Source organism: Helicoverpa zea, chromosome 10 (assembly GCF_022581195.2).
Source record: "Helicoverpa zea isolate HzStark_Cry1AcR chromosome 10, ilHelZeax1.1, whole genome shotgun sequence".
NCBI classification, from domain to species: Eukaryota; Metazoa; Arthropoda; class Insecta; order Lepidoptera; family Noctuidae; genus Helicoverpa; species Helicoverpa zea.
Genome location: NC_061461.1, coordinates 1,415,460 through 1,442,294, shown reverse-complemented (window position 1 = coordinate 1,442,294; position 26,835 = coordinate 1,415,460). Strand labels below are relative to the sequence as shown.

At 39.4% G+C, this 26,835-nt stretch overlaps 3 protein-coding genes across 7 annotated transcripts; 1 reads left to right on the top strand and 2 right to left on the bottom strand.

The window, feature by feature from the left end:
• Positions 1–2,020: 2,020 nt before the first annotated feature.
• LOC124633997 (protein PBDC1) lies at positions 2,021–3,849 on the bottom strand. Its single transcript, XM_047169390.1, has 3 exons — positions 3,677–3,849; positions 3,337–3,435; positions 2,021–3,242 (listed from the first exon to the last, which is right to left on the bottom strand). The coding sequence occupies exons 1-3, from the start codon at positions 3,677–3,679 to the stop codon at positions 2,856–2,858; spliced, it is 489 nt and encodes a 162-aa protein (XP_047025346.1). The 5' UTR covers positions 3,680–3,849; the 3' UTR covers positions 2,021–2,855.
• A 1,046-nt stretch (positions 3,850–4,895) lies between these two features.
• On the top strand, positions 4,896–24,207 carry LOC124634098 (nucleolar protein dao-5-like). 5 transcript variants are annotated; one of them, XM_047169512.1, is made up of 9 exons: positions 4,896–5,353; positions 5,444–6,713; positions 10,945–11,060; positions 12,072–12,238; positions 12,461–12,631; positions 15,711–15,820; positions 16,302–16,478; positions 21,013–21,130; positions 21,592–24,207. In XM_047169512.1, the coding sequence occupies exons 2-9, from the start codon at positions 5,484–5,486 to the stop codon at positions 21,678–21,680; spliced, it is 2,178 nt and encodes a 725-aa protein (XP_047025468.1). In that variant the 5' UTR covers positions 4,896–5,353; positions 5,444–5,483; the 3' UTR covers positions 21,681–24,207. The 5 variants fall into 5 exon arrangements, with proteins under 5 accessions (XP_047025468.1, XP_047025467.1, XP_047025470.1 ...); XM_047169514.1 differs by having other exon boundaries at positions 4,897–5,235; positions 5,502–6,713; XM_047169513.1 differs by having other exon boundaries at positions 4,897–5,235; positions 16,302–16,448.
• Positions 24,208–24,358: 151 nt separating this feature from the next.
• Positions 24,359–26,412, bottom strand: LOC124634099 (bifunctional lysine-specific demethylase and histidyl-hydroxylase NO66). Its single transcript, XM_047169515.1, has one exon. The coding sequence runs from the start codon at positions 26,188–26,190 to the stop codon at positions 24,388–24,390; it is 1,803 nt and encodes a 600-aa protein (XP_047025471.1). The 5' UTR covers positions 26,191–26,412; the 3' UTR covers positions 24,359–24,387.
• Positions 26,413–26,835: the final 423 nt, after the last annotated feature.

Here is a 26,835-nt window from a genome sequence, read left to right as displayed (position 1 = left end):
TAAATCCCTGGAAACATAGTGCACATGGAAGTTGGCCATTGCTATAGTTTTCTTGAACACAATAAGGGCGAAAAGTGCAGTTCTTATTCAGCAGCTGTTCAAAGATGGCTACTGATACTAGTAAATGCAAACCATCAAAATTAACAACCTTTTTGGGAAGTAAGTTAAAAATACTTTCTCGCCTGCTCAAGGCGCCAAATGAGGTTCTGATCGCAAAATTATATGACTACGAATCAGTAGAATTACCCTGGGGACCACGGACTATATAGTGAGCGCAGCGTAGAAAGTCAACCAATAAGGTGGACAGACGACCTTATAAAGGTTGCCGGAAGACGCTGGATGCAGGTCGCCTCCAACCGGTATAATTATTATTAAAAAATATATATCTGGTCCAAGAAAAAAAAATATTTCTAATTCATTCTGCGTTTACTTTTTGAGTCCTCAATTTAACAAAAAGTTGGAACACCAAAGTAACAAAAACACCTGTGTCTCGATCCAGTCACGGATTCTTTTTATTTGTGCTTAATTCCGAGTTTAATTTGAGAGTCCTTAAAGTAAACAAACTGCGGCTGTTCACTTGGCCTTTCCTTCTAACTTGATTAGAGTACTTTTATGTCCCAAAACTCAAAAATTTTCACCTTGCACTGTTGTTTATTATACAAGTCACTACAGCACCTAAGTGACCCAAAGCTCAAAAATTTTGCGCTCGCTACCTACGCTCGCGGGTGCTTTACTTTCCTCTTGTTTTATTTTTTTCATCCTTTTTTAGCCGAACCTAAAAGTTAACGCCGCTTTTAAGTCCTTTTATTAACAAGAAAATAACTCCTAGTTTCCGTATGAACTTTCTTATTTACGACGTTCGAACTACTCAAGTACTCAAGTCACAATCTTTCAATACATAGGGGGCGCTTGGGTCATGATTGCACCCGGGCGCTACATGAGCTAGAGACGGCCCCTAAATCAGTTATACGAAGAGCTGAATATTATCTCGTCGCTGAAATATATATGTATTAGGAAATAATTTTTATAACTGAAATTTATCCCACTATCGAAATAGTCTTGAGAATTCGAATAATAAAATAATAATATCGAAAACGCAGTTTTTCGAGACTTAAAATTATTAAAACATGTTTAAGGAATTCGATGACACAAGATCGACTTTCAGCCCTTGCTATTCTTTCGATCGAAAATGACGTTGCTCATTCATTCGATTATTCTGCTTTAATTAAAGATTTTAGTCTTAAGAAAAGTCGCAAGCATCAGATCATATTTGTTAATTTTGTGATTCTTTAAAATATAAATTGTAGTAAAAATAAAATTTTATTAATTTGTTTAACTTGAGCATTTCCCCTCAAACATGACGTTTAGCTATATAAATCAAAACACCAGCTTACTCTCGCAACACATACTTTTCACGTAGGATAAAGGGCCTCACATAGACCCATCATAGACCTGCCGCACATAGCCTCGCAATGGCTAGGGCCGCCGCTGTCTGTGGAGATCAAAGGGGGATGCCTACGTTCAGCAGTGGACGGCCTGTGGCCGAGGTGATGATGATGAAACCTGGGGCTCGATTCTGTGGGGGTCGATTCGACCCGGGAATCGAACCCGAGACCTCAAGTACAGCAGCCACGCTTGCGACCACTAGACCAACGAGGCAGTCAAATAAATAATATTTATACTAATATTATAAAGAGGAAAACTTTGTTTAGTTGTAATGGATAAACTCAAAAACTACTAGACTGATTTTGAATATTCTTTTACCATTAGAAAGCTATATTCTCTGCGAGTAACATAGGCTATATTTTATCCCGGTGCGGGCAGTAGCTCCCACGGGACGCGGGTGTGGGGAAACCGCGGGAAAACGGCTAGTAGATAAATAAAATAAATTAAAGATGTTGCTAAAATGGACAGCTTTTTATCTGGCTGTGGATAGGTATAAGCAAAATGTTAGTAAGCTCATTAAAATTCGAATAGGTATAGTCTGCAGAAAAGTTGTAATTGAAAATAAAACATTTTGTATGATAGTATAAATTTTAATATAAAAAATGTATGAGCAATAGAGCACCTCATTCATTTTTCAATTAATACAATCACAAACTTACTAATCGGTAGGTGTGATTTTTACGAAAACAATTTTTAATAGAAACAGTCAGGCCCACCTTTATAAAAAGTTTTAATGTCAGTGTTAAAGATTGTTTTTGTAAGAACATTTTTAATATCTAGATTTACATGTAATAGTACTGCTGAATATGTTATTCTATGCGTATAGTTAATGTGAGAAGCTGGCAAGATGGAATACAAACATCATAATATTTTAATTTTATAGTCACTTTTGGGACGGTGGCTAATGTCTAGTAAAAACCTATTTGGCCAGTATTTACCATAACTTTATTACTACTGAGAGTATACTACTTGTAATATGATCATTATTTGAGAATGCTTTAGGTTTTCGTAAAATTAGGCTAGTTTGCACAAGAAGAGTCATAAAAGTATTTTAAAAGGATAAAGTATACAGCATAGAATAGTGCTATCACACAATCATCAAGTAGCTGCTTTGCTTTAAAAATCGGTTTAGTAAAACAGAAATTACATTTTATTACAGAAATTCAATGTTGATACACATACAACAATTTAAAATTATAAAGAACTTCCCTTACATCAAAATGCCATATTTTTTAAAATATACAAATAATTTTACTTCAATTTATGCATAAATATCACAAGTCTTCGATTCCCGCACAATTAGGTGTTCATTATAATCACTATTGAAAGTGAATGTTACCACCTAATACATAAAACTCTGTAAAACCAAACTTTCCTTGTCAAAACTAGCCTTTAAGTGCGCATAGTTCTTATGTGGCAATTTTACTGTGTTCTTGAGCCTCTATGTTGGGTTTAGCCATACACTTGAACCGTTTTTTCACCTCATTGTTCAAATTCTCTCGGTTTCTTGCAATTTCTATAGCATAGAACTGAACTCTAGGAACAAGCATTGTGTTTACTTCTGAATAATCACCTTTTGCATCTGCCCTCATGAGTGTACCAAAACTGTAATCTTCGACAATGTTTTTAAACTTTTCACAGAATATTCTCCATTTTGCCTTGTTCATGCTGTTCTTGATTTCATTTTCGTTTACGTAGGATACATCCATGTCTGGGAAGTCTTGCTTGAAGTGTGTGTAGATGAGGTCGTCGTTTGGCGTTAGCTGCAGCCATCTAGTGTCCACGGAACAGAGCATCTGAAAACAATATTCGTACAGCGTTATCAGAAGTGCCACAACAGCAAAGCAACGTTAGCATTATGTAAAGGTAATGAAGAAATGTGTTACTAACATTGAAATAGATATCACTGTGCTCCATCGCCTTCGCTGCCCACAATCGCTCCAGCGTTTCATCGTTTCCGAACTCTTCAGCCGGTCTCGACAACATGTCCTAAGAAATAAATAAAAATGATTTCAAAACATAAACCTTTTGAAACCCGTCGATGTATTTAGCATCTGAATAATCCTTATTCAATGAGGGTTCCGAGAAAAACAAAATATGACCTGCTGATACTGTATATTCACCGATAATCATTAATATTGCAAAATGCTAAGTGTGCGTTTTCACCGCAACCTAAATTTTGTCGGCAACAAGATCATTTACCGGAGAAAAGGTTTAGCTGTTAACTTACCATATTAGATATTTTCTTGTGCTATTGATATTGTAATTTCTGTCACAAAAGCACAAATCAATGTATTTTAATTAAAATAAATAATGCACATGGGGACTTAATAGAACAATGAAGAAACTGTCACGCAGCTCGTTTCAGGTTCTCAAGTTTTAACCAACGAGGATTAATTGAAAGTTGAGCAACAGAACTAAACTGATCCTTTGAAAATGTACTCAAATTAATCACTTCCAAAGTGAGTGGAAACTACTACAATGCTAAATATACCGATTGTGCTGGAACGCACGTAGTAGAAGCATTGACATATGAAAAATTTGACAACGTCAAAAAATATTCCAATTCACGCACAGGTATTAAATTTATACTGCCATGTCAGGGGGGAAAAAAAAATAAAAAATAAATTTATACATCCAGTTCATTTGAAACTATAGGATCGATGTAATCTTTAGGTATGGTTCTAGAAACAAACATGTTATATTTGAACAATTAGTAAAAAAATGCAATGAAAATGTTAATGGTTCTTTCTTAATAATTTATTCCAATCCATACCACATCTCTATTGAAACTTTACTAGTAAAAGTACCTAAGTGAAAGATCTAGCAGACTTACTTTATCAGACCTGACAATGAGGTACCATGATTACCTATTTATCTTTCTATAACTTAATCTAAAATATATATATTGCTACTATATAGTGACTGTTCCATGAACTTGAGATAAAAATTAAAATCTTCAAAAAATATGTTTTTCATCACATGCACATTAATTTCATATGTACAAGAATTTATGTGTACGTAATAAATTGCTATTTCAGTATTCATTAATATCATACTGCATAGGTATCTAATTTGAGACGGAGCACTCTTCGACTCATTAAATAAAAATCGTGTATTTTTTTTGTTTGCTTTCTTTAAAAAAGAATATAACGTAAGTCTTTTAAAACCACTGATTTATTCATAGGTACCGCATCAACTGCTCGCATTTCCAACCGATTCTTGACTCGATCGCTCTCTTAATAATTGGTATTAAAATTCAAGATACTTTGCCGAAAAAAAACCGTTTTCAAGCAGAGCAACAAAATTATTTGAAATCATTAATTGAAATCAAAATGAACGTATCCAAACACGACGACTAACCAGCGAGACAGCTATATGTAAATCAATGAAGTTAGACAAAGAAAGCACTCTCGTAAAAATTCGTTTAGGCTTCGTTTCGTCACAGGATTTCATTGGACGAGAATGGAAGAGGGTGGCGCATGCGCGTTATGCCGACGCCATCTCTGCGACTACTGTGCCTATTATGTACTTGTTCTAGAGTAAAGTGAATGCTAATTCGTGGTAAAAAGTGTGAATAAATCATGGAATTACATAGTCGCGAGTGAGATCAAGTGTGTGTTCGCAGTGATTGAACAAGACAGTGACATCACGGAGACTTCGCCAACGGCGGGTCATATCTTGCGGAAGTTTCTTGGCTATAGCAACGCATATTTTTTGCGGCTATCTCTGCCGCGGGCTGCTACACAGGACTTATTTCATGGGCCTCTCTCGCTTTGACAGCTAGTGGTAACTCCTCAACACTATATATTGACCGTTCATTAGCGCCACACGTAGAAAGCGGACTCACAAGGCGGGCAGATCGGTCCCCGCGTTCTTGCGCGCGTACTGCATATACGTTTATTATGTATGAATTATTGTTGTGGGTCAAAGACATCGCGGTGTGTTAACCTGCTACGAAAACAGTGTCATAAACCCGGCTAACTTTGTGTTTCAGCTTGTGTACGGCCGGCAGGCGAGTTTTAGACGCGTTTGAAATGAATTCTGCTTTAAAGCCGGTGCTGCCCCAGCCGGGAGTGCCGCAGCCGGGCGGACAGGCGAGCCCCGCGAAGGGGAACGTGGCCACTGCCAACCACACCGTAGGGCACCCGCAGGGCGCTCAGAACTCGCTGCACCACGCCAGCAACAACCTCGTCGGCCAGAACCTGACGCACCACGCGCCCGCGCCGCCGCTGCCTCACGCGCCGCCCCCCATGGCGCCCGTGTCCGCCAACATGGCGCAAATGGCACAGAACATGAGTCACCATGGCAACCTCTCACATGTCACCCAGAACTCTGTTGGACCTTCCAATTTGGCTGCCAGTCCAAGCAAAGGCGGCAACCCAATCACTCCCCTGAGTCTTGTGCAGGACAAAGCTCTCGCTCTCACACGGACCCCTGAGAAGAATGAGCCAGATTCCACTGGTCATGCTAACGGTACTATTGAATCGCCTAAGTCTGGATCAAATGCTCCTGCTGCATTAAAACCTCAGAACCCTGAGTCTAACAAAGACAAACAAGACATTGCAAAGACATCACCAAGTACACCAAAACCCCCTGAAAAGCCAGCCAGTGCCCCAAGCACCCCTCAGAAAACAGAGGCTGCTACTCCAAGTACTGCAAGTACCGTTGATGGCCCCTCTCAACCCAAGGTTGCAACAGCTAATGAGCCTCCAGAGAAGTCACCATCTAAGCCATCAGAGTTGAAGCCTGCACCAACTGCAGACGTGGCACCAACACAGAGCGACAGCAAGCCTGTTCCGGAGTCGGCCAATGACAGTCAGTTACAGGAGAAGGCACCAACACCTGTGAAACAGGACCCTCCTGCCGCTGAAAGTGCAAAAGTTGAGAATGTGCCGGAAGTTAAACCAGAAGAGAAGAAAGAGGAGCCTAAAGTTGAGCAGAAGCCAGCCACAACTACTGAGGAAAAGAAAGAGGAAGTAGTAGCTGACAAACCAGAGAAATCTGAATCTCCTAAAAAGGAAGAAGTTGTTGAGAAAGTGGTTGAAAAGGTTGAAGAGAAAGTTGAGGACAAAAAAGCTGAGCCTAAGCCTGCTAAAGTGGAGTCTAAGCCCAAGTCTACGATGAAGTTGGCGACGGTGACGCCTCCTATGAGGAAGAGGAGACAAGTGTCTCCGAGCAAGTCCAGCGAAGGGCCCACTCCAGCCAAGAAACCGGCTGAAGGTGAATCCACTCCAGACACCAGGATGAAAAGGAACAGAACAAAGGTTGGTAACTTTTAACATCCTAATCATTTCCCAATAAGGTTGTGGTTACCCAAAATGCAAACTTGATGAATAATAAACAAAGCATCTTTTTTCTGACAATAGTGTACATGACAAATAGATGTACAAGTTAGACCAATGTTTTGAAACATTATACAGGCCCTGGCTTAGTTAGCAATTGTTTAATTGACTAGTACTTGATTGAAAAGAAATATTTTTTTAAATAATTGTTGAAAGTTTACAGAAAGATGATGTTTTATCTAAATTATAAAAAAAAATTGACAAAGTTTGTTGTACCTGACACACTTATTCATAGGGCTTTATGCATGAATCATCATAAACTTTGACCTTCTTATTAGCAATAACAATAATGTTTTCTAATCATTAAGTAGTGTTTATAAAACCAAACACTATCAATTTTAAATTAAAAATACTTCAAAATTAAAAACTTCTCTGTCCCTTGAGTCATATAAATGTGATACACACTGATTGTTTAAGTATTGTGTCTACAACACGGATAGTAAAATTATTAAATTAAATGCAGATTAATATAAAAAAAGCTAAATTCAAACAAGTTTATGATAATTAGAACTTTTATTTCAATAATTTTGTTCAAATAGAAATGTGAAATAATAAGACGTAAAAGCTTAAGTCTAGTTCGCATTAGATTGCGCGTCATTTGTTTACCTTGCTCGAAGCGCGTCTATCTATCCATCACTATAGATGTTTTCCCGCGGTTTCGACTGCGTCTCATTGGGACTTTTGCCTGTATCCGGATAAAATATATCCTATATTACTCAGGATTAGCGTAGATTGCCAGCAGTGAGATAATTTCATTAATCGGTTTTGTAGTTTCGGAGCCAACAAACAAAAAAATCCTCTATGTACCCAATATACACCTTACAACATAAAGGTTTTATCGAAAGTTTTCATAGTATTTCGTGCCGCCATTTAAACTTTGTTTGTTTAGGATATTTTTCACATGTGCAGTGTAAACAAGCTTAGCGCTTCCCGCGGTTTTGCTCGCTTCTCTACGCAGACAACGCATTTTATTATTACATTGCTTACAATTCTCGATTTCAGACTTGTACCCCAGTGGTTAGACAATGCATTTTCAATGACAAAACAATATTTTTTTGTCATTGTTGTGGTGGATATATTCATTTGTTCTACTTTCGTGGCTAAGACTCGGTAATGCCCGGAATGTATCTACTTTCCGGTTCGTAGCATCGAAACCGGTAACCGGGAAAAATCCGATTCGTCGTAATTAGTAGCGTTCCTTATCAAGCGCGTATCGCAAGCTCAATTTAACAGTAAAGAAATAATTTTACACCTTTACCTTTTTAACATTTTTGTAAAAAAGTTAATCTTAAAACTTTTAATTACTTATATTAAGTAGGTACCTATGTTTGATAATATCCCATCAAAATGTTTAAAAAAATGGATTGTGATTTAGAGGTATTTACAAAATAATGAATCATAAAAATATTTGTTGCTTAATCGAGAAAAAAGAATGCAGAATATTACCGCAAAATAAAATAACAAAGTTAATATTTTAAAGTGTATGTATTTACAAACAAGTAAAGTAAAAATAAAGCACCTACTTAGGGACAAAAATATAATTTTCCTTGAACAAAATACAATTTTAGATCTAACCAAATCCTCTATTTTCTTTAGATCTCTTCCTTCATTTCCCTCAGTGCTCTGTATCAAGTGATTTTCAATACTGTCTTATGTACGGACGTGTTTCCGAATAATGATCCCCTCATTTCGACTGCGACATCATAATCTTTTACTTTGAGGAAACAATTTATTCCCAGATTCATATTATGGGGCCTAACTTAACTAACTAAATTCTAAGCTAAGCAAGGTTCCATACTACTAGTAACTAAAGAGGAAATGCATCTTCCAATCATGAAAAAAGTATGAATCCTACTTATATTATAAATGTGAAAGTTTGTGAGAATGTATGGATGTATGTTTGTTATTTAATCACGCAAAAACGGCTGGACCGATTTGATTGAAATTTGGTATGAAGACAGGTGATACCCTGGATTAACACATAGGCTACTTTTTATCAACATACCACGCGGGCGAAGCCGCTGGCGGAAGCTAGTATTCCATAAGGCTATGTTACCTATATCCTTAAGCATAGTCAGATGAAAATGTTATGCATAAGAAACGTTAAAAGGAAAATAAAAAAAACGTGACCTTTTGTTTTAAAGTTAAAGCAACTTCGAAACTAATTAGAAGTTAAAAACAATTTTCTATTTGCTTATGTAAGTCTAAAAAACTTTTAGCCTTTGGCCTTTCACTGAGCTTAAATAATTTGAGAATGACTTACCTAAATAAAAGTTGATAATTAGTATAACGAAATGAACTAATTTATAAAAAATATAACATTCAAGTGCATAAAGTAAAAATAATGTTTGAAAAAAAAAAAATGCAAGACAAAAGCTTTCTAACCCTCAACTGCACTATACAGGTATACAAACTTCGTACCGTTTTTTACCCCCAACCCGCTAGTCTATTGTCGCCCTAAACTGGACCCGCTTACCTATATCAAACAAAGCTTCATAATAACAGAATGACGTCAGCGTTAGCAACAAGTCGGAGTCGATTGTAAAGACAGCATAAGCGACAGGTTGCCGTCTATCGGACCAAGTAATCTATTTCACTCATTTCTATGAACACGCGAAGATAACACACTGAAACGGAACGTATTTGTATTGCTTTTCGTACATAGGACATACCTAGACACAAGTAAAGCAATTACTTGTATGTTATGTAATCGTAAATCTAAATAGAGGGCTCATTTTATAGCGTTTTGTGTTTAGAAGTTGACTTTCTCGTAAATACATAGGCAGAAGATACTTTTGGATCCATTTTTTTTGCAATTATAAAAAAAGGAAAGAGAAAGAATGATGGATTCAGAACTTTTAAAAACTAAAGTTCTCGCTCAGTAAATACACTTTCTGCTATTTCAATTAGATATTACATATTATGGTTTCATTGAAAGTATTTTCTATCTAGAATACGGGTCGATTGAGAGATCTATGAGAGTCGTTGGAAATATTTAAATGGACACAAAGTCTTACTTTGTGATATCTTGACGTCATATTATTTTTCGAATAAATGTACCTAGATTTTTCACAAACTTAAGTTTCCACTTAAATACGATTGAAATCGGGTAAGTGTGTATGTAAGGGCATAAGATTACGCAATGTACGGCTATTAGCGATTTATTAGGCGATAAACTTTAATGATTTACTCATGCTCCCGAGGTGAGCAGTTTTTGTGCAAATGCACTTTGAGTAAATAGGAAACTTTGTTCACATTTAACATTTTGGGGTCGATTCATCATCAACCTTTTTTACTATTCCGCTGCGTGGCATAGGACTTTTCTCATACAGAGAAGTAATTAACGTTAATCACCCACCCTTACTCATGGCAGATTGACGTATTCAGACTTAAAAGTCCGAGTTTTCTCAAGATATTTCCTATACTCAATCGTTGGTGTTCCGAGATCCTTGGAAAGTACATAAGTAATGCCTGACCCGGAATCGAAACCGCGCACTCGTACTTAAGAGGCTGGTGCCTTTACCACTAACAAGAGCTTCTATCAATATGTTCGTCTTCCCAAATACCAGATATACCACTCGAAGAACGATTATTCGAAGTCTATACAATAAAAAAAAACAGCAGTAAATAAGTTTTAAAAGCTCTACCAGTTTGAATGCAATCATAGTGGAATGAAAATCAATAATCGTTAAACATAAGTCATGGGAACTAGGGCGCTTTGGCAATGGCCTGATTACCTATTGCATACTGTAGGGTTAACTTAGGTATTTGCATAGAGCTTTATGTTACTTTAATTTAAAACTTATAAGGATAATTTCATATAAAAACTGCTGATTCGGGCTCCGGGAAATCGTTAAAAAATTGCGGTTGCGGTGAAAAGTTATTTTTGCATAATATGTACCTGTTATTTTTAATTTTTCACTGTTTATTTATATTATGAATAAATGTGCCATATCCATTTTTTTTTATCGCACGTAATCTAAAATATTGTCCTCTGGGAAATAAAATATTCTCTTCTCTTTCCTGCCCATTAGTCAATTATCAACGGATTGGTCGAGTCGGATAGTTTAGCATCTATCATCATAACCTCACCTTATTTATGGGATTTAACATTTTCAACTGAGCATATTCTAATGTATTGGTAATATTCCAGGTGCAGTTATACCAGTCTCCGACTCCTGAGCTGGCGATGGCCACAAAGTTGTCGGCATCAGCCGGCCGCTCGACCCCGACTAAGCCTAATGACGACAAACTTATTGTTTTCTACAAGTAAGTACTATATTCTTACTAGCGGTTTTACCCGCGTCCCGCATATTTGTAAGTTTAGTTTTAAATGCACCTATCGATACTTTATTTATTACCTATATACCTAATGAGAAACTCCTACCCTTAAATAATACCTTCCCAAACCAAAACCAGTCAAGAGAAAGGCGCAGATTACGATACCCTTTCTCTTCAATGTAAATATTATTTAAAAAAAAAACCCGCGTCTCGTCTTTACCACTCCGGATAAAAAGCTTATAGCCTGCCCATTTATTGAGGTAGACTAGAAGCTATTATCTAACTGACATTGAAAGAATTTTTCAAATCGGACCAGCACTTCCTGAGATTAGCGTGTTCAAACAAACAAACTCTTCAGGTTTAAAATGATGCTAAGAACTATTGATATTATACTACAACCACACAATGGTTAGCATTGAAGTACATATTTTTATCTATCACTTAATAGGTATGCTTATATATATGAAGGTTTAAGTAGGTCGAAAGTAATTGACGTCGAGTATTTACGCGTGCGAAAAACTGCACACCTACTCGTTTAATGTTCCAGCCGCCATTAAATTTGGCACAAACCATACCATTCCCTATATTTTCATCTTTGAAGAGAATGTCGGTCCTGCGCCTGATATCTCTCCGGTCGTCGGATTGCCGTCCCATCGGGCTACAAGAGTAAGGCCTCGGCCTCGAATTTTGCGGGCAGCGGGGCGGCAGCGGCGGCGGCGCGGGCGGTCACCATTTGACTGGAGTGCACCGCTCGTTGCCCGCTCCCGCGCCGCTGTATTCGAGGGCCGGTCCATTTGATTATACGCGTAAGATCCTGCCGCTCCCGCGCCGCCGCCGCTGCCGCCCCGCTACCCGCAAAATTCGAGGCCGAGGCCTTAGGAATAGAGAGTGCACCTGTGTCTGCGCAATTGCTTGTGCACTATAACAAGTCCTGCGCAGCTCTTTAAATGAGAACAGCTCGGCCAGGACGCCATTTTAATCTTTAAAATATTCCTACAGGAACGAGTACTTAGCAGTCCGCAATGCTGAAGGTGGTTTCTACGTGTGCCAAGCGATGCAGAACGTGTACCGTACTACGCGCAAGATTAAGATTCGCTGGCTCTCTCAAGACAAGACCGCTGATCCGGCTGGCGAGACTTACAAGCCTGATTTCTACGATGTCACTGGTGAGTTCTGATAGGTTTATTTAACTATTTTTTTCTCATAGTTGAAGCTCATCATGGTCTTGTGTTTTTGTTGTTTAGTTCTGTTTGCTTGAGTTTGATTGCGTTTCGTTCGTTTATTTTACGCCCGTGCGGTCGGGCTGCAAGGGCACAGAGGGAATTCTTTCTTTACATTGTGATGTATATTATACCTGAATGGTACATTATGTGTCTCCTGTTACCCAGACATGGAGTGCGTGCTAACAACACTATCCCTGGCTCGTGCGGCGGGCGGCGCCCAGCTCCTGCGAGCGAACGAAGCGGCGCGAGCGCAGTCCATACTGCAGCGAGCGCTGCGGGCCGAGGCCACGGGCGAGCGCGCCGGCCCCGCGCTTACTGAGGAACATCCTGATGGACGTGAGTATACTACTGCGAGCGAACGAAGCGGCGCGAGCGCAGTCCATACTGCAGCGAGCGCTGCGGGCCGAGGCCACGGGCGAGCGCGCCGGCCCCGCGCTTACTGAGGAACATCCTGATGGACGTGAGTATACTACTGCGAGCGAACGAAGCGGCGCGAGCGCAGTCCATACTGCAGCGAGCGCTGCGGGCCGAGGCCACGGGCGAGCGCGCCGGCCCCGCGCTTACTGAGGAACATCCTGATGGACGTGAGTATACTACTGCGAGCGAACGAAGCGGCGCGAGCGCAGTCCATACTGCAGCGAGCGCTGCGGGCCGAGGCCACGGGCGAGCGCGCCGGCCCCGCGCTTACTGAGGAACATCCTGATGGACGTGAGTATACTACTGCGAGCGAACGAAGCGGCGCGAGCGCAGTCCATACTGCAGCGAGCGCTGCGGGCCGAGGCCACGGGCGAGCGCGCCGGCCCCGCGCTTACTGAGGAACATCCTGATGGACGTGAGTATACTACTGCGAGCGAACGAAGCGGCGCGAGCGCAGTCCATACTGCAGCGAGCGCTGCGGGCCGAGGCCACGGGCGAGCGCGCCGGCCCCGCGCTTACTGAGGAACATCCTGATGGACGTGAGTATACTACTGCGAGCGAACGAAGCGGCGCGAGCGCAGTCCATACTGCAGCGAGCGCTGCGGGCCGAGGCCACGGGCGAGCGCGCCGGCCCCGCGCTTACTGAGGAACATCCTGATGGACGTGAGTATACTACTGCGAGCGAACGAAGCGGCGCGAGCGCAGTCCATACTGCAGCGAGCGCTGCGGGCCGAGGCCACGGGCGAGCGCGCCGGCCCCGCGCTTACTGAGGAACATCCTGATGGACGTGAGTATACTACTGCGAGCGAACGAAGCGGCGCGAGCGCAGTCCATACTGCAGCGAGCGCTGCGGGCCGAGGCCACGGGCGAGCGCGCCGGCCCCGCGCTTACTGAGGAACATCCTGATGGACGTGAGTATACTACTGCGAGCGAACGAAGCGGCGCGAGCGCAGTCCATACTGCAGCGAGCGCTGCGGGCCGAGGCCACGGGCGAGCGCGCCGGCCCCGCGCTTACTGAGGAACATCCTGATGGACGTGAGTATACTACTGCGAGCGAACGAAGCGGCGCGAGCGCAGTCCATACTGCAGCGAGCGCTGCGGGCCGAGGCCACGGGCGAGCGCGCCGGCCCCGCGCTTACTGAGGAACATCCTGATGGACGTGAGTATACTACTGCGAGCGAACGAAGCGGCGCGAGCGCAGTCCATACTGCAGCGAGCGCTGCGGGCCGAGGCCACGGGCGAGCGCGCCGGCCCCGCGCTTACTGAGGAACATCCTGATGGACGTGAGTATACTACTGCGAGCGAACGAAGCGGCGCGAGCGCAGTCCATACTGCAGCGAGCGCTGCGGGCCGAGGCCACGGGCGAGCGCGCCGGCCCCGCGCTTACTGAGGAACATCCTGATGGACGTGAGTATACTACTGCGAGCGAACGAAGCGGCGCGAGCGCAGTCCATACTGCAGCGAGCGCTGCGGGCCGAGGCCACGGGCGAGCGCGCCGGCCCCGCGCTTACTGAGGAACATCCTGATGGACGTGAGTATACTACTGCGAGCGAACGAAGCGGCGCGAGCGCAGTCCATACTGCAGCGAGCGCTGCGGGCCGAGGCCACGGGCGAGCGCGCCGGCCCCGCGCTTACTGAGGAACATCCTGATGGACGTGAGTATACTACTGCGAGCGAACGAAGCGGCGCGAGCGCAGTCCATACTGCAGCGAGCGCTGCGGGCCGAGGCCACGGGCGAGCGCGCCGGCCCCGCGCTTACTGAGGAACATCCTGATGGACGTGAGTATACTACTGCGAGCGAACGAAGCGGCGCGAGCGCAGTCCATACTGCAGCGAGCGCTGCGGGCCGAGGCCACGGGCGAGCGCGCCGGCCCCGCGCTTACTGAGGAACATCCTGATGGACGTGAGTATACTACTGCGAGCGAACGAAGCGGCGCGAGCGCAGTCCATACTGCAGCGAGCGCTGCGGGCCGAGGCCACGGGCGAGCGCGCCGGCCCCGCGCTTACTGAGGAACATCCTGATGGACGTGAGTATACTACTGCGAGCGAACGAAGCGGCGCGAGCGCAGTCCATACTGCAGCGAGCGCTGCGGGCCGAGGCCACGGGCGAGCGCGCCGGCCCCGCGCTTACTGAGGAACATCCTGATGGACGTGAGTATACTACTGCGAGCGAACGAAGCGGCGCGAGCGCAGTCCATACTGCAGCGAGCGCTGCGGGCCGAGGCCACGGGCGAGCGCGCCGGCCCCGCGCTTACTGAGGAACATCCTGATGGACGTGAGTATACTACTGCGAGCGAACGAAGCGGCGCGAGCGCAGTCCATACTGCAGCGAGCGCTGCGGGCCGAGGCCACGGGCGAGCGCGCCGGCCCCGCGCTTACTGAGGAACATCCTGATGGACGTGAGTATACTACTGCGAGCGAACGAAGCGGCGCGAGCGCAGTCCATACTGCAGCGAGCGCTGCGGGCCGAGGCCACGGGCGAGCGCGCCGGCCCCGCGCTTACTGAGGAACATCCTGATGGACGTGAGTATACTACTGCGAGCGAACGAAGCGGCGCGAGCGCAGTCCATACTGCAGCGAGCGCTGCGGGCCGAGGCCACGGGCGAGCGCGCCGGCCCCGCGCTTACTGAGGAACATCCTGATGGACGTGAGTATACTACTGCGAGCGAACGAAGCGGCGCGAGCGCAGTCCATAATCCATACTGCAGCTGCGGGGCCAGGATTGCAGTCCCATCTAGCTACGAGTGTGTAGGAATAGAGAGTGCAGTTGTGTCTACGAAAATACTTGTGCAGTATAATGTCCTGTGTAGCTGATTGTTCTTCTTAGAGACCAGCAACCGTGGTCGACAATTGGTACGACGCCATTATTATTATATTATTGTATTTTATTTTAAATGTGAATTGACTTGAAAAACTTTTGCTATACATAAATACATACTTAATTTCAATATCTCTAAAAACTACTGTAACATTGAACTAGAACATCTGATGTCTACAGTGGATCTCTCGCTGTACAAAGACGAGTCGCAACTGGAGAAGAAGGGCCGCAAACGAAACAGTTCGAAATCTTCACCGAGGGCTAAACTCGACAACTCGAACGATTCAGAGGTGAGATTCATCTTTATCGATACATTTTTTCACATCACTATTTTTCATCGAGCTTTGTTCTCTGTTAGACTAACTTTCTTACTATTTTAGTATGGTTTAGTTGATCTGAATGCATTTTGAAGAAATTATAAAAGCGTTATGTGACACGCTGGTTAAACGCTGGCTCGAATATAACATTGCAACTTAAAAACTTGCTGTCTTTTTCTAATTAATATCTCTCTTCTTTCTATTTCTGCTTATGTAATAAAATCGCACCTATATTATACTCCCTCATATTTTAACCTATATTTGAATGCCCGTAGTTTATATCGTCATGTTACAGTTTACGTCATACAACTTTACCCCTCCGAACTTCCACATTTGAAATGTTCAGACAAAACACTGCTGCGTATGCGCAAAGTGTCAGTCCGAGGGGCAAAGTTTTTGCCTTGAGCGTAATTTACGCCGAGCTAACATCCCCGGCACATTGACCTTGTTGCAGGAATCGGCGACGCCCGTGAAACGTGCGCGGTCGACGCCAAAGCGCAGTCCAAAAAGCGCTCGCAAAACTAAAGCACAGACAAAATCACAAAGTAACAATAAAAGAAAATCTCCAGGTAGTACGCCCGCTGTGGCAAGTACAAGCAAGGTAGGCATTGTACAACGGATTTATAGAAATGTACGTATCCGCCATCACCAGTCATTTACATTCATGTTCGACAGTGAGTATGTGTGGTGTGTCGGTCCGCCCGCACGCGCGTGCGGGTTCCTCGTCGCGCCACTCGCACGCGCGTGACGGCGATGTCTGTTGGAGTCTGTAACTCTATAGTGTTACTAAAGTTTTCTATCCTTCTTGGATGAAACTTTGAAAAGAAATAGTCGACGCCAAGGATATATGGTTATTTTTGCCCAAAGTTTAAGCTGGTGTAGACTAATCGTTTCGATCGATACCTATTCGAAGTACAGTTAAGTTAATTATTATTTCAACTAATACAAGTTACCTAAGTATGATTCACAAAGAACATACCAAAGAAAGCTATAACTATTTATGTATTAAATAAAAGCTCCAACAGACACAGTATGTGTTGTAATAAGTGCAAATGTATTAGTTAGAAGAGATTATTACGATGCGTGTTGAGAGAATTTTATGAAATCTATTCTGTATCAGATTTGTGCATGCGGCCAGGATGTTTATAATATACCATAGATTTATACTAAACAAATAATGTAACAGAAATTTTCTTTATTTTTATATAAAGTCAGGTATTTTTGATGAATAATATAGAATTAAAAAAAAAAAACATTCAGATTTTGATAAGTGACTATAAAATATGGTTTTGAAATGAAGACAAACTTCCATAGAACTATCAGATTATTACAATCAAAATATTCCACTATAAATAAAGTAAGAAAATAATACTATCTTCTCTGTGGTTTAAATCAGCCATTTTGAAGATTAACTTTGTCTATGGTATATTGTATGATGCAAGTTTAAATTTCCAGTGTACAGTGGTCGGCATTATTTTGGGTAAAGGTATTAATTTATTTTCGTTATTCATTACGTCATTTCACGCATTCAGCCTCATAAAATGCATTACAAATATAATACATTAAGAGCGTGTACGTCAACCGCGCGCCATTTGGCCTAAAAAGGTACTTTTCAAACCACTGTTTCTCATTAACTACTTATCCTAATTTCACTGTCTATATAGTTAATTGAACATAAATTTCAATTTCTGTAGTTTAAATACTTAAAACCCCTATAACGTAACAGATGATTTATAAAATTCCCGTTCAGCGTCTATTTCGAAGCTTAAATTTATGTGAAAATAGTGGCAAATCTAATCATATTTATTTTTTTACTCATAGATGAAATCCCCATGCCTATAGTTAGTTGAAAACATTTTTTGATTTAGGTCTCTATCTTTCAGAAAAAAATATTTTAACAATGTGAAAAATTGTGAATTTCAAATGCTTTTTTTACCTACCTATCTTACTTAAATTATTATAACAATTATTTACTATAGTAATGTAACTCTTTTTTTTAAACATAAACTTTACATTATAATTTAATCTCTCGTTTTTATTATTTTATAAATTATTTAAAAACTACTATAAAACGCTGCACGCGAGTCAATTCAAACCAGACCGCCGCAAGGCTTCACAGAGAGAGGACGTGTCGCTCCGTCACATCGCGTAGGGTGAATAACCTCTACCGTGGATATCGAGAATAGAGTACATTTCAAGCGCGACCAAAAAATCTTGATACATTACTATTTTATTTAAAGCTCAATTTTGAAGCATATTTTTTTTATCGATTGAGTTGAAATTTTGTTTGAAAGTTCAGTTTTAATGACAATGTATGATTGTATATCCAATATGGGGGTATACCCAAGATGGAGACAAAAATGTTTTTAATGCATTCCTACGATATGGGTATCAAATGAAAGGGCTTGATATGAATAACTCAACAAAAAAATGTGTCGCGAGTCTTAATCCAATATGGCGGACGCCTTAGGCTAGATAGGAGCAGAGCTATTTATATGTTCATTTTGGATGTACCCTTGACTTTTGATCCCGAATAACTTTTGAAGCATATAGGATAGATAACTTAAAACTTTAATTTTATTTATTTGGTAAACCCAAGCTCTTCACCAATATTTGGCTTTCCGGCAAATGTTGTTATTTGACCACAATTTTTCGGTCTGGATGGACTGGACCATTCATATAAACAATCAATTTTTCAAATCGGTCCAGGCGTCTTTGAGAAATCGAGAACAATCACAAAACAATCTAATTGAAACCTCCTCCTTTTTTTGAAATCGGTTAAAATACAGAAACTCTTACATTGCCATTAATCATCAGTCGACTATTTCGTACTGTTGAAAATTGTATGTAATATACAGAAAGTCCTCAAAACCAAGATTTTCATAGGTGTCCGATTTTTTTGCAAAAGAGTGTAAGTATTAACGACTTATTTTCATGCCTTTATATTTTAGTCATCCATAGATTTACACTATTTTCTCGCTATTAACTATTTACTAAGTAATATATTTTTTGTTCTACTATACTTCGGCCGTTCAGAGAATGCGTTCCTGACACCTATCAGTTAGTCACGACTAGTGATGGGCACAACATAACACTGAGTTCGTTACCGTTCCTTCAAAATGAACCGCCGCATTATTTTAAGATTATTTTCGTTTTAAATTGGCGGAATCATTTGTTTTATATTTTAGTTATTTAAGTGGAAACCAAAAAAAGGTAATATTCATATAATAAAATTGTTTTATTTATTCTTTGTTACAAGTACATTGAATTGAATGTGCGAACAGAATATTAATCAGACTCCGATTTGCTTGAGGAGGTGGTGTCTTCATCATCATCTTCGCCTACATGTATAATTATATTATTATCAATAACAGAATCAATCCTGATATCTCGGTCTAACAAAAGCCGGGTAATCAAATAAAAACAGATCGAAAACACTTGAAAAACGAGGTCTATGCGCACGAAACGACAACGGACGACTGTTTTAGCGTCACAAAATGGCGGCCCATAACGCCATTTGGGGTTACCATTTTTAATCTAAGTATAAAAATGCGGTTTGGTCATAGTTTTATTTTCATATTTCATAAAAGTTATAATTAAGTCTTATAGTCCATTATTTTCCAATTCTTAAAAAGAAAATCAAAACGTATTATTTTATATTATAACTGTATAAGAACAGATTACGATACTTGCCTGTTATTTTTAGCACAGCACTACAAAATATAAACCGCTGACATAACCTTGTAATAGCGCAGTATAGATTTAGAAAAATATTGTTTACCAAGTTATTTGACACTCAGTTTGGCACAAAATTATAACATTCATTGATTATTGATATAATAATGTTGTTTTAATGCTCCTCAATTGTTAAAACGGTAAACAACCAGCAAAAATATTTTTATCGTAACTGCAACGCCATTGCAAAGTTACGTCGTCAGTTCAATCGCGACGTGTCAGGAACGCATTCTCTGAATGGCCGAACTATAATTTCACACGAAAGGATCAAAATGGTTTGTGTGACTATACGTGAAGTATGATAGGCACGCACACAGCCGCGACGCTAGTCTGCGCGATTTTTTGCGTTGAATTACCTAAAGTTGACATCGCGCGGCGAGCGTACACGCTCTTAAGGGTTCAGAAATATACTATAGGAATGTTGCTTTAAGAAAACAGATAGTCCTAATATTCTTTCAAAGAGTATTATATCAGAGTTTTTTTACCTAATAGTACCGTATTAGGTAAAAAAACTCTAGTTAGACAAAAAATATATAACTTCTAAATCGATTTTTTGAGTTATTTATTTACATGAAAATGTAAAGTCCAAGACATGAGCTAGATATAAAATGATATTAGAGTATTAATTTTCATAATTGCTGACTAACAAAAATATAGCGTGCTAAAAGATAGGTTTATAGTTTATGGGTGATAAGGATGCATGGTGAGTGCATGGTTATTTTGTGTACAAAGCTAGTTAAGTTAACGTTATTTTTGTTATACTGCAGTATTATTTACAAAAAAGTTAAGTTTGATAGTTTATCATAGGGCGATCGGCAAACAATTATTCCGAAAAGAAAATTAATGGGATGTAAAAATATATATTTCTCTCTTAAAGGGAAATAATATATTCTCTCTTTTCTGTATAAATCGAACTTTTCCTTAGATCCTTCTTTAGGAGAATAACTTTTTAGTAATTTTCGAGAAAGCATGTTCTAACTCAGATAAGGAACTTGATATCTAAATAATAATTATGTACCATATTCATTCGTATTCATTCATTTCATCGCTTGCTTTTGTGTTTATAATTTATTTTTAATTAATATGATTATTTTTTTTAGCCTCTTTTCTACTGTTATCTATAATTTTGCTATTTTTCAGTTTTATAGCATGCGCGTGTTGCATGAGATTACTTACTATTCTTTCTGTGAAAAAATGTTATTAAATATAATTTCAAAATTGACACATGAAATTCGCACAGTAAGACAATTTTATAAAGACTCAAACATCTTGCAAAACGAATTTTGTGCTGTGTAAAACTTTTTACAAGAATTTCCAACCAAGTATCGAAAAAGTTTATATACCAGTTTATTTATTAAACAAACAAAGGTAGGACTAGGTTTAATCTTGTACTAACTTCGTTTAATACTAAACTTTGTATCATTCATCAGACTGCGACGGCGGTCAGCGAGAAGGCTAAGGCAAAAAGTACGCCGGCGAAGAGAACGCCCGCCAAACCGAAACCTGATACGCCGATGCCTACACCCACGCGTAAAGGACGGAGAGCGGGTAAGCGTGATATTTTTTATATGAAGATGCATTAGCCATTTGACTCCTTTCAAATTTGTTCCAATAAATATAGTCGAGAAACTTTGCTTATCTTAGGTTGGCTATCGACTTCCAACAAAAGATAAAAACGAATTGTACATTGCTGTATGGAGAACAATAAATTAATAATAAAAATGCAACTAAATTATGTAAAATTACCACAATTTTGAGGCAGTGTTAGGTCAATTTCGAAATGCAATCGAATCTATTTCGAATTACTTAGAAACAGCTTGTGGCAATAGTTGCATACTAAATTCTAGAAAAACAAACTAAACTTATCTACAATGTTTACGTCAGGTAACTAAAACATACCTTACTTAAGAAATGTTTTGACATATGGTAAGACTGTAGTTTTATCTCCAAATATCACAGAAAAAATTAAGAAAGAAATAATATAAATACTTTTTATCACTTAATTCCAGAAGCGAAAGCGTCGCCAATAGTCCCGACCCCCTCGACATCGACGGGTAAGAGCACCCGTACGCCTCGGAAGCCGCCCGCGAAGAAATAATACATGTTGTGCGTCACACAACAGTTCTATGAACGAACACTTTGACCAAGTACGTATGTTATGTACTTTTAAGTGTCTTAACGTTAAACTAGGTTCGGCCCGTTATTTTGAAAGAAGGTTGAATAAGGCTGGTCTGTTTTCTCTTTTTGTTACTCTGGCTGGAAATTGGGTAGTGATTTATTTGTACTTTTTTTTTTCATTTTAGGTTATGGTTACATGAGATTCGTATGGGGGGAATAGGCGTTGTAGATACTGCTGCTTTTTTATAAATTTTGCGAATAGAATTATTGCTCAGTTTTATCAGAACGAATCAACGTCAATTTTACATAAAACATAATGCAATGTGTCTGTATTCACTACCCAAATTCTATTTCCAGTGAGGATCATAAGTTGTATCTTTCTAGTAGATATTTATTATGGGTCAACTTCTGTCTGCATAATCATGGTTTATTGTAACTTTATTTTGCTGGAATCTGGTATAATATTTACTTACTAAACATATTTCTTTATATTATGAAATGAAGTACATTGTAATAATAACAGATAGCACAATTTGTGTATTTTTGCTTTCTATTCATTCTATTTGATAAGTTACTTGTTTATAAGATTTAAAATAAAAGAGCAATGTTTTGGGTTCTGTAATTTTATGGCAACGAAATCTACTTTTTGTACGTGGTCACACCGCGACCGAGGCCGTCATATTTGGCGGGAAAAATGGTGTTGAATGTATTTCACAATGTTAACTTTTGTTATTTGTAAGAGCCCAGTCTGTGCTGCCATGTTGGGTTAATTATGTCTTATTCTACGTTTGTATGAACTATCTGACGTGTGAGCAGTAACCTGAAGCAATAATGAAATTTTGCGTACTTACACTACATGAATACAAACTCGCATAGTATGGCGTTTGGGAATTATTGAACGATGAAAGTTTCCTTAGCAATATTTTGCTAAACAACTTAAGAGATTAGATATAGAGCAATGTTCTACCTCGGAATTCGATATATTTAGTGCATTTTAAAATGATGGAATTTTATATTAATTGAAATTTTAGAGGAATTATAAGAGTTAATCGTGTAGTGTAAGATTACGAAAGCGTAATAGTCAACGTTTGACATCACAATGTATTGATATTCTACGATAAATTGTTTAGGCAAGTGGAGAGCGAATTAACAGGTTAATATAGTTTTACTAACGCGAACTAACTACTAAATGTAAGAAACTTCATTCTTTGTAAATATTTACATTTAAGGAAATGTTAACAACATCATTTTTAGGGCATAACTACATTTATTCGCAATGTTAGTTTACATTTTGAAATATAATAAACTTTTAACATTTTGAGATTTATCTGGATCTATTTTTGTCGTTGTACAGTTCAATTTAGTAGCCTAGCAACACAATAACATTAATTCAATAGCATAACATAATGTTCTCACAAGTTTTAAACATTTTACCGTAGGATGATGCGTATAAATGTAGATAGTCCCTTACACGGTAACGGTCGATGTGACAAAGAGGTTTTTCGCCTCTAAAATTAGGCAATAGATTTAGAAGTTTCTTTTTTTACTAAATAAGATTAGGCTAAAAATTCTAAAGTTTGCGTAGTATGAATTAGGTATTGCGTCGAAAATCTTGTATATCAGTACAAAGAATTTAAAATTTATCAGATAATGATTTTTATCATTGGTCGTTTTGCTTCACATAAAAATATATTTTGATATGATCAGTGTTTATTTTTGAATTAAGATATAGAAAGTGTGCTGTCGCGGTCTGTGGGAACTAAACTGTCGTTTCAAACTACTCATGAGTAGAAGAAATTTCAAAAATGTCTTCTTCATAGTACTATGATTTTTTATAACCGTTTGGACCAAGCTTTTTATTGTGAATCATGATTTTAACATGTACAGTCGTATACCAAATGTTATAAATCTATCACTGCCTGTAAAAAAGTAACTTGAAATATAAATTGTAGTTAAATGAAATATATTTACCACTATTACGACAGTGTCATGATGTTCTAGCAACAAGTGGTACTTGCGCGGTACCCGTTGTCAGACACGGTGACATAGTTGTACGCGGTTTGAAACCTACATTTTGTTACTTACATGACTATTCTAAGATTGTTTATACATTTGCGGTGAGGTCCCCGTATATTTTTTGTTAAATTGTTTTCCATTATACCCTTACGTTGTTATCAATAATGAGCTCGTCTCGGGCGTGAGAGTGTGTGTGAACATTAGAAAATCTAAGTACCTAAATTTTAGGTGGTATTTTTAAATAGGTTAATTTCTTGAAGAGAAAAGAATAAGCTTAGAGTATAAATTATTGTGTGTGTATTTTCTGTTTATAACGTGTACCTACTGAGTGGAACGAATGTTTGCGACATTGTCATGGCACTCTGGTACAATAGTTGTAAAACATAATTTTAGCGTTTTATACAAAAAAGATATCAGTTCGAGAGTACTATTGTAACAGAAAGTCCACAAATTTATATGCAATTTAAAATAAATATAACGATTTAAGAAAATTATAAGTGTTCTTATTACAACAACTTTTAGAATTCCTATTTCATCACTAAATGTGTATGTATACTAATTTTGATTGGACTTGCATTCAGCCCCAAAAATAGCTACTGCTAGTTTTGACCAGGACTAGGGTTTTGCATAAAAAAACTTAAGTTTACAATACTTAATTCATTATTTATTATTTAGTCATCTTCAACATTCTCCAAAGGGTATTCAGTCATGATTAATCCTCTTCCCCACAGAGCATCTGCTAAGCTCAATTTGTCTGAATCATTGGGGAGGTCAAGGTTTTCCACAGCAACATATTCAGGGTATGCGGTTATCAATGTCTCTATACCCGGTGCAAGCTCTTCTTCAATCTCAAGATAAGGTAATTCATTGCCATGGTATTCCAATGAATTCTCCACATAATAGTACACCCTAATTTTGTCTTCAGAAACCATTCTAAGTATATTCTTGCGCAGTAGTCTTATTCTAGTGTCAGGACATATTTCTACCCTGTTAGTGACTATACCATCTGCAATCATCACATCGGAATCTCCAAATACTGTTACAGCCTTTTCCAAGTCATTTATGACAGGAGGCAGTGCTGCATGCTGATAATTTTTATGCATTTGATCAACTGCATCATCTATAGGTAATGTTTGTTTAATTTTCTCAAACAGTGACAAAATCATTTTAGTTATTTCCTTCTTGCGAGGGGTCTGTGAATCAGAGTGTACCAGACCAAAATGATTGTAGATATCAAATGGAAGTCCTTGTCTCAATTCAACATTTTCAGAAATGGCAATTTGTAGGGCTGCTGGCATTAGCTTTTCAAACAAATCTGCCCAAGAATGCTTTTGATACATGCTTATTGTGACATGCAGTGAGTGTTCTCCATCTATTGTGACACCTTGGTGAATGTATCCTCTTGGGAAATACAGCATATCGCCCGCCTCTAATGTCACTTCTAGTATCGGCTTGCCTATTTCATCCTGTTGATAATTCTTTGAAGATACTCTAGGTAGGACTTCTCCCTCATTCAGAGGTTTATAGACACGCCAATGTTTCTTTCCTTCAGTTTGTAATATGAAAGCTTCTATATCATCATAGTGTGGAGCAAAACCCTGGCTATCTGGAGGTGTCAGGTAAGCATTGGCACCAACAAATGAATTGAAAAATTCCTGCATTGCTGTATTCATTAAATGCAGTCTAGGAATATAAGTTTGTGGATTTAATAATCTTACACTACAACCATTTAGGTAGAAGTCCCAAACTAAATGTGGATGTGCTCTACCCTCTGGATTGTGCGTCTGTCTTTCACCATCAACATATGAAGTGACATCTATATTTTTGGTGAATTGAATATGTTCATTGCGAAGCATATCGTCAATTATTGGTGTGGTTATCAATTCTTTGTAGAAGTCATGTTTTCCTCTAGCAATGTGTAAGGGTTTCTTCTCCCACACATTGGCAAAGAACTCGTCAATGTCGTAAGGTGCGATCATCCACTTGAATACTTTCAGTCCTTCCTCTTCACTGTCTGTTTCCACCGGAGTGAATTCAAAGCTGCCATCGCTGGAGTGTGAGCAGACTTCATCCGCTGATTCAAGGTCAGGCACCTCTTTCTTAGCAGGCGGTTTAAGAAGTAGTGGAACATCTTCATGGCTATCAGGTACATCGGATGAATTTAATACCTGTTTTGTAGACTTCCTAGCTGGACTCACTTTTGTTTCAGGTTTACTTAATTTAGATCTCTTCTTTTTGTGTTGCTTCTTCTTAATTATGTTCTTTGATTCCTTAACTTTCTTATTCTTCTTTTTCAGCTTTAGCGCGAGTTCTATCTGCTTTTTCTCATCTTTTAATTGCGGCGGTAAACTTCGCGATGTGGCTTTCGGTGAAATAACTTGTGGTTTACCTTTATTCCTTTTCTTATTCTTTTTCTCCTTATTTGATGAAGTGTTTGCTTTGTACATAGCAAAAGCAGATACTGGAGTTTCCATTTTGATATAAAATAGGAATAATCACACACGTGAAAACTAGATCTTTTACTGTAAATTTACACCACTTTCAAAAGTACTTTAAACTACACTACGATGTAAAAAACCTACTTGATTATTATCTACTTCGGATAAGGTAAATTAGTCCTTAGTTTTGATTAAAAAGAGAATAAACCATCCCGGCCTACTGGCTGCAATGCTTAAAAGTGAGGTTATATTTGTTTTGACATTGACGTATTGAAACCAGTGTTGCCAGATGATGATCTAGCATTCTCCCCAAATCTCACCCAAAATCCCCCCAAAATGTTAGTGTTTTGAGAGAAAACCCCCCTAGTAATTAGAAAAATATTTATTTAAATACAATAATTTATAATAATTTTGCAATCGCTTCCATTACTGGATCAGCATCCTCACTTGCGTCGTCGGCTGCAGTTCCATACATTTTCTGCGAGTTAAATCTCTTGAGCATCTTTGAAGTTACTTTAAAATTAACACATCCTCAATCAATCGCAACTTGCGAGAAAGTTCTTTCCACAACAGCGTTAGAAAAAGGCAACGACAAAATTCCTAATGTCAATTTGCTTATATGTCCGTAAGTTTTATCACCAACTGCATTTTTGTGTGTGGTGCTATGGTGGAATCAAATGA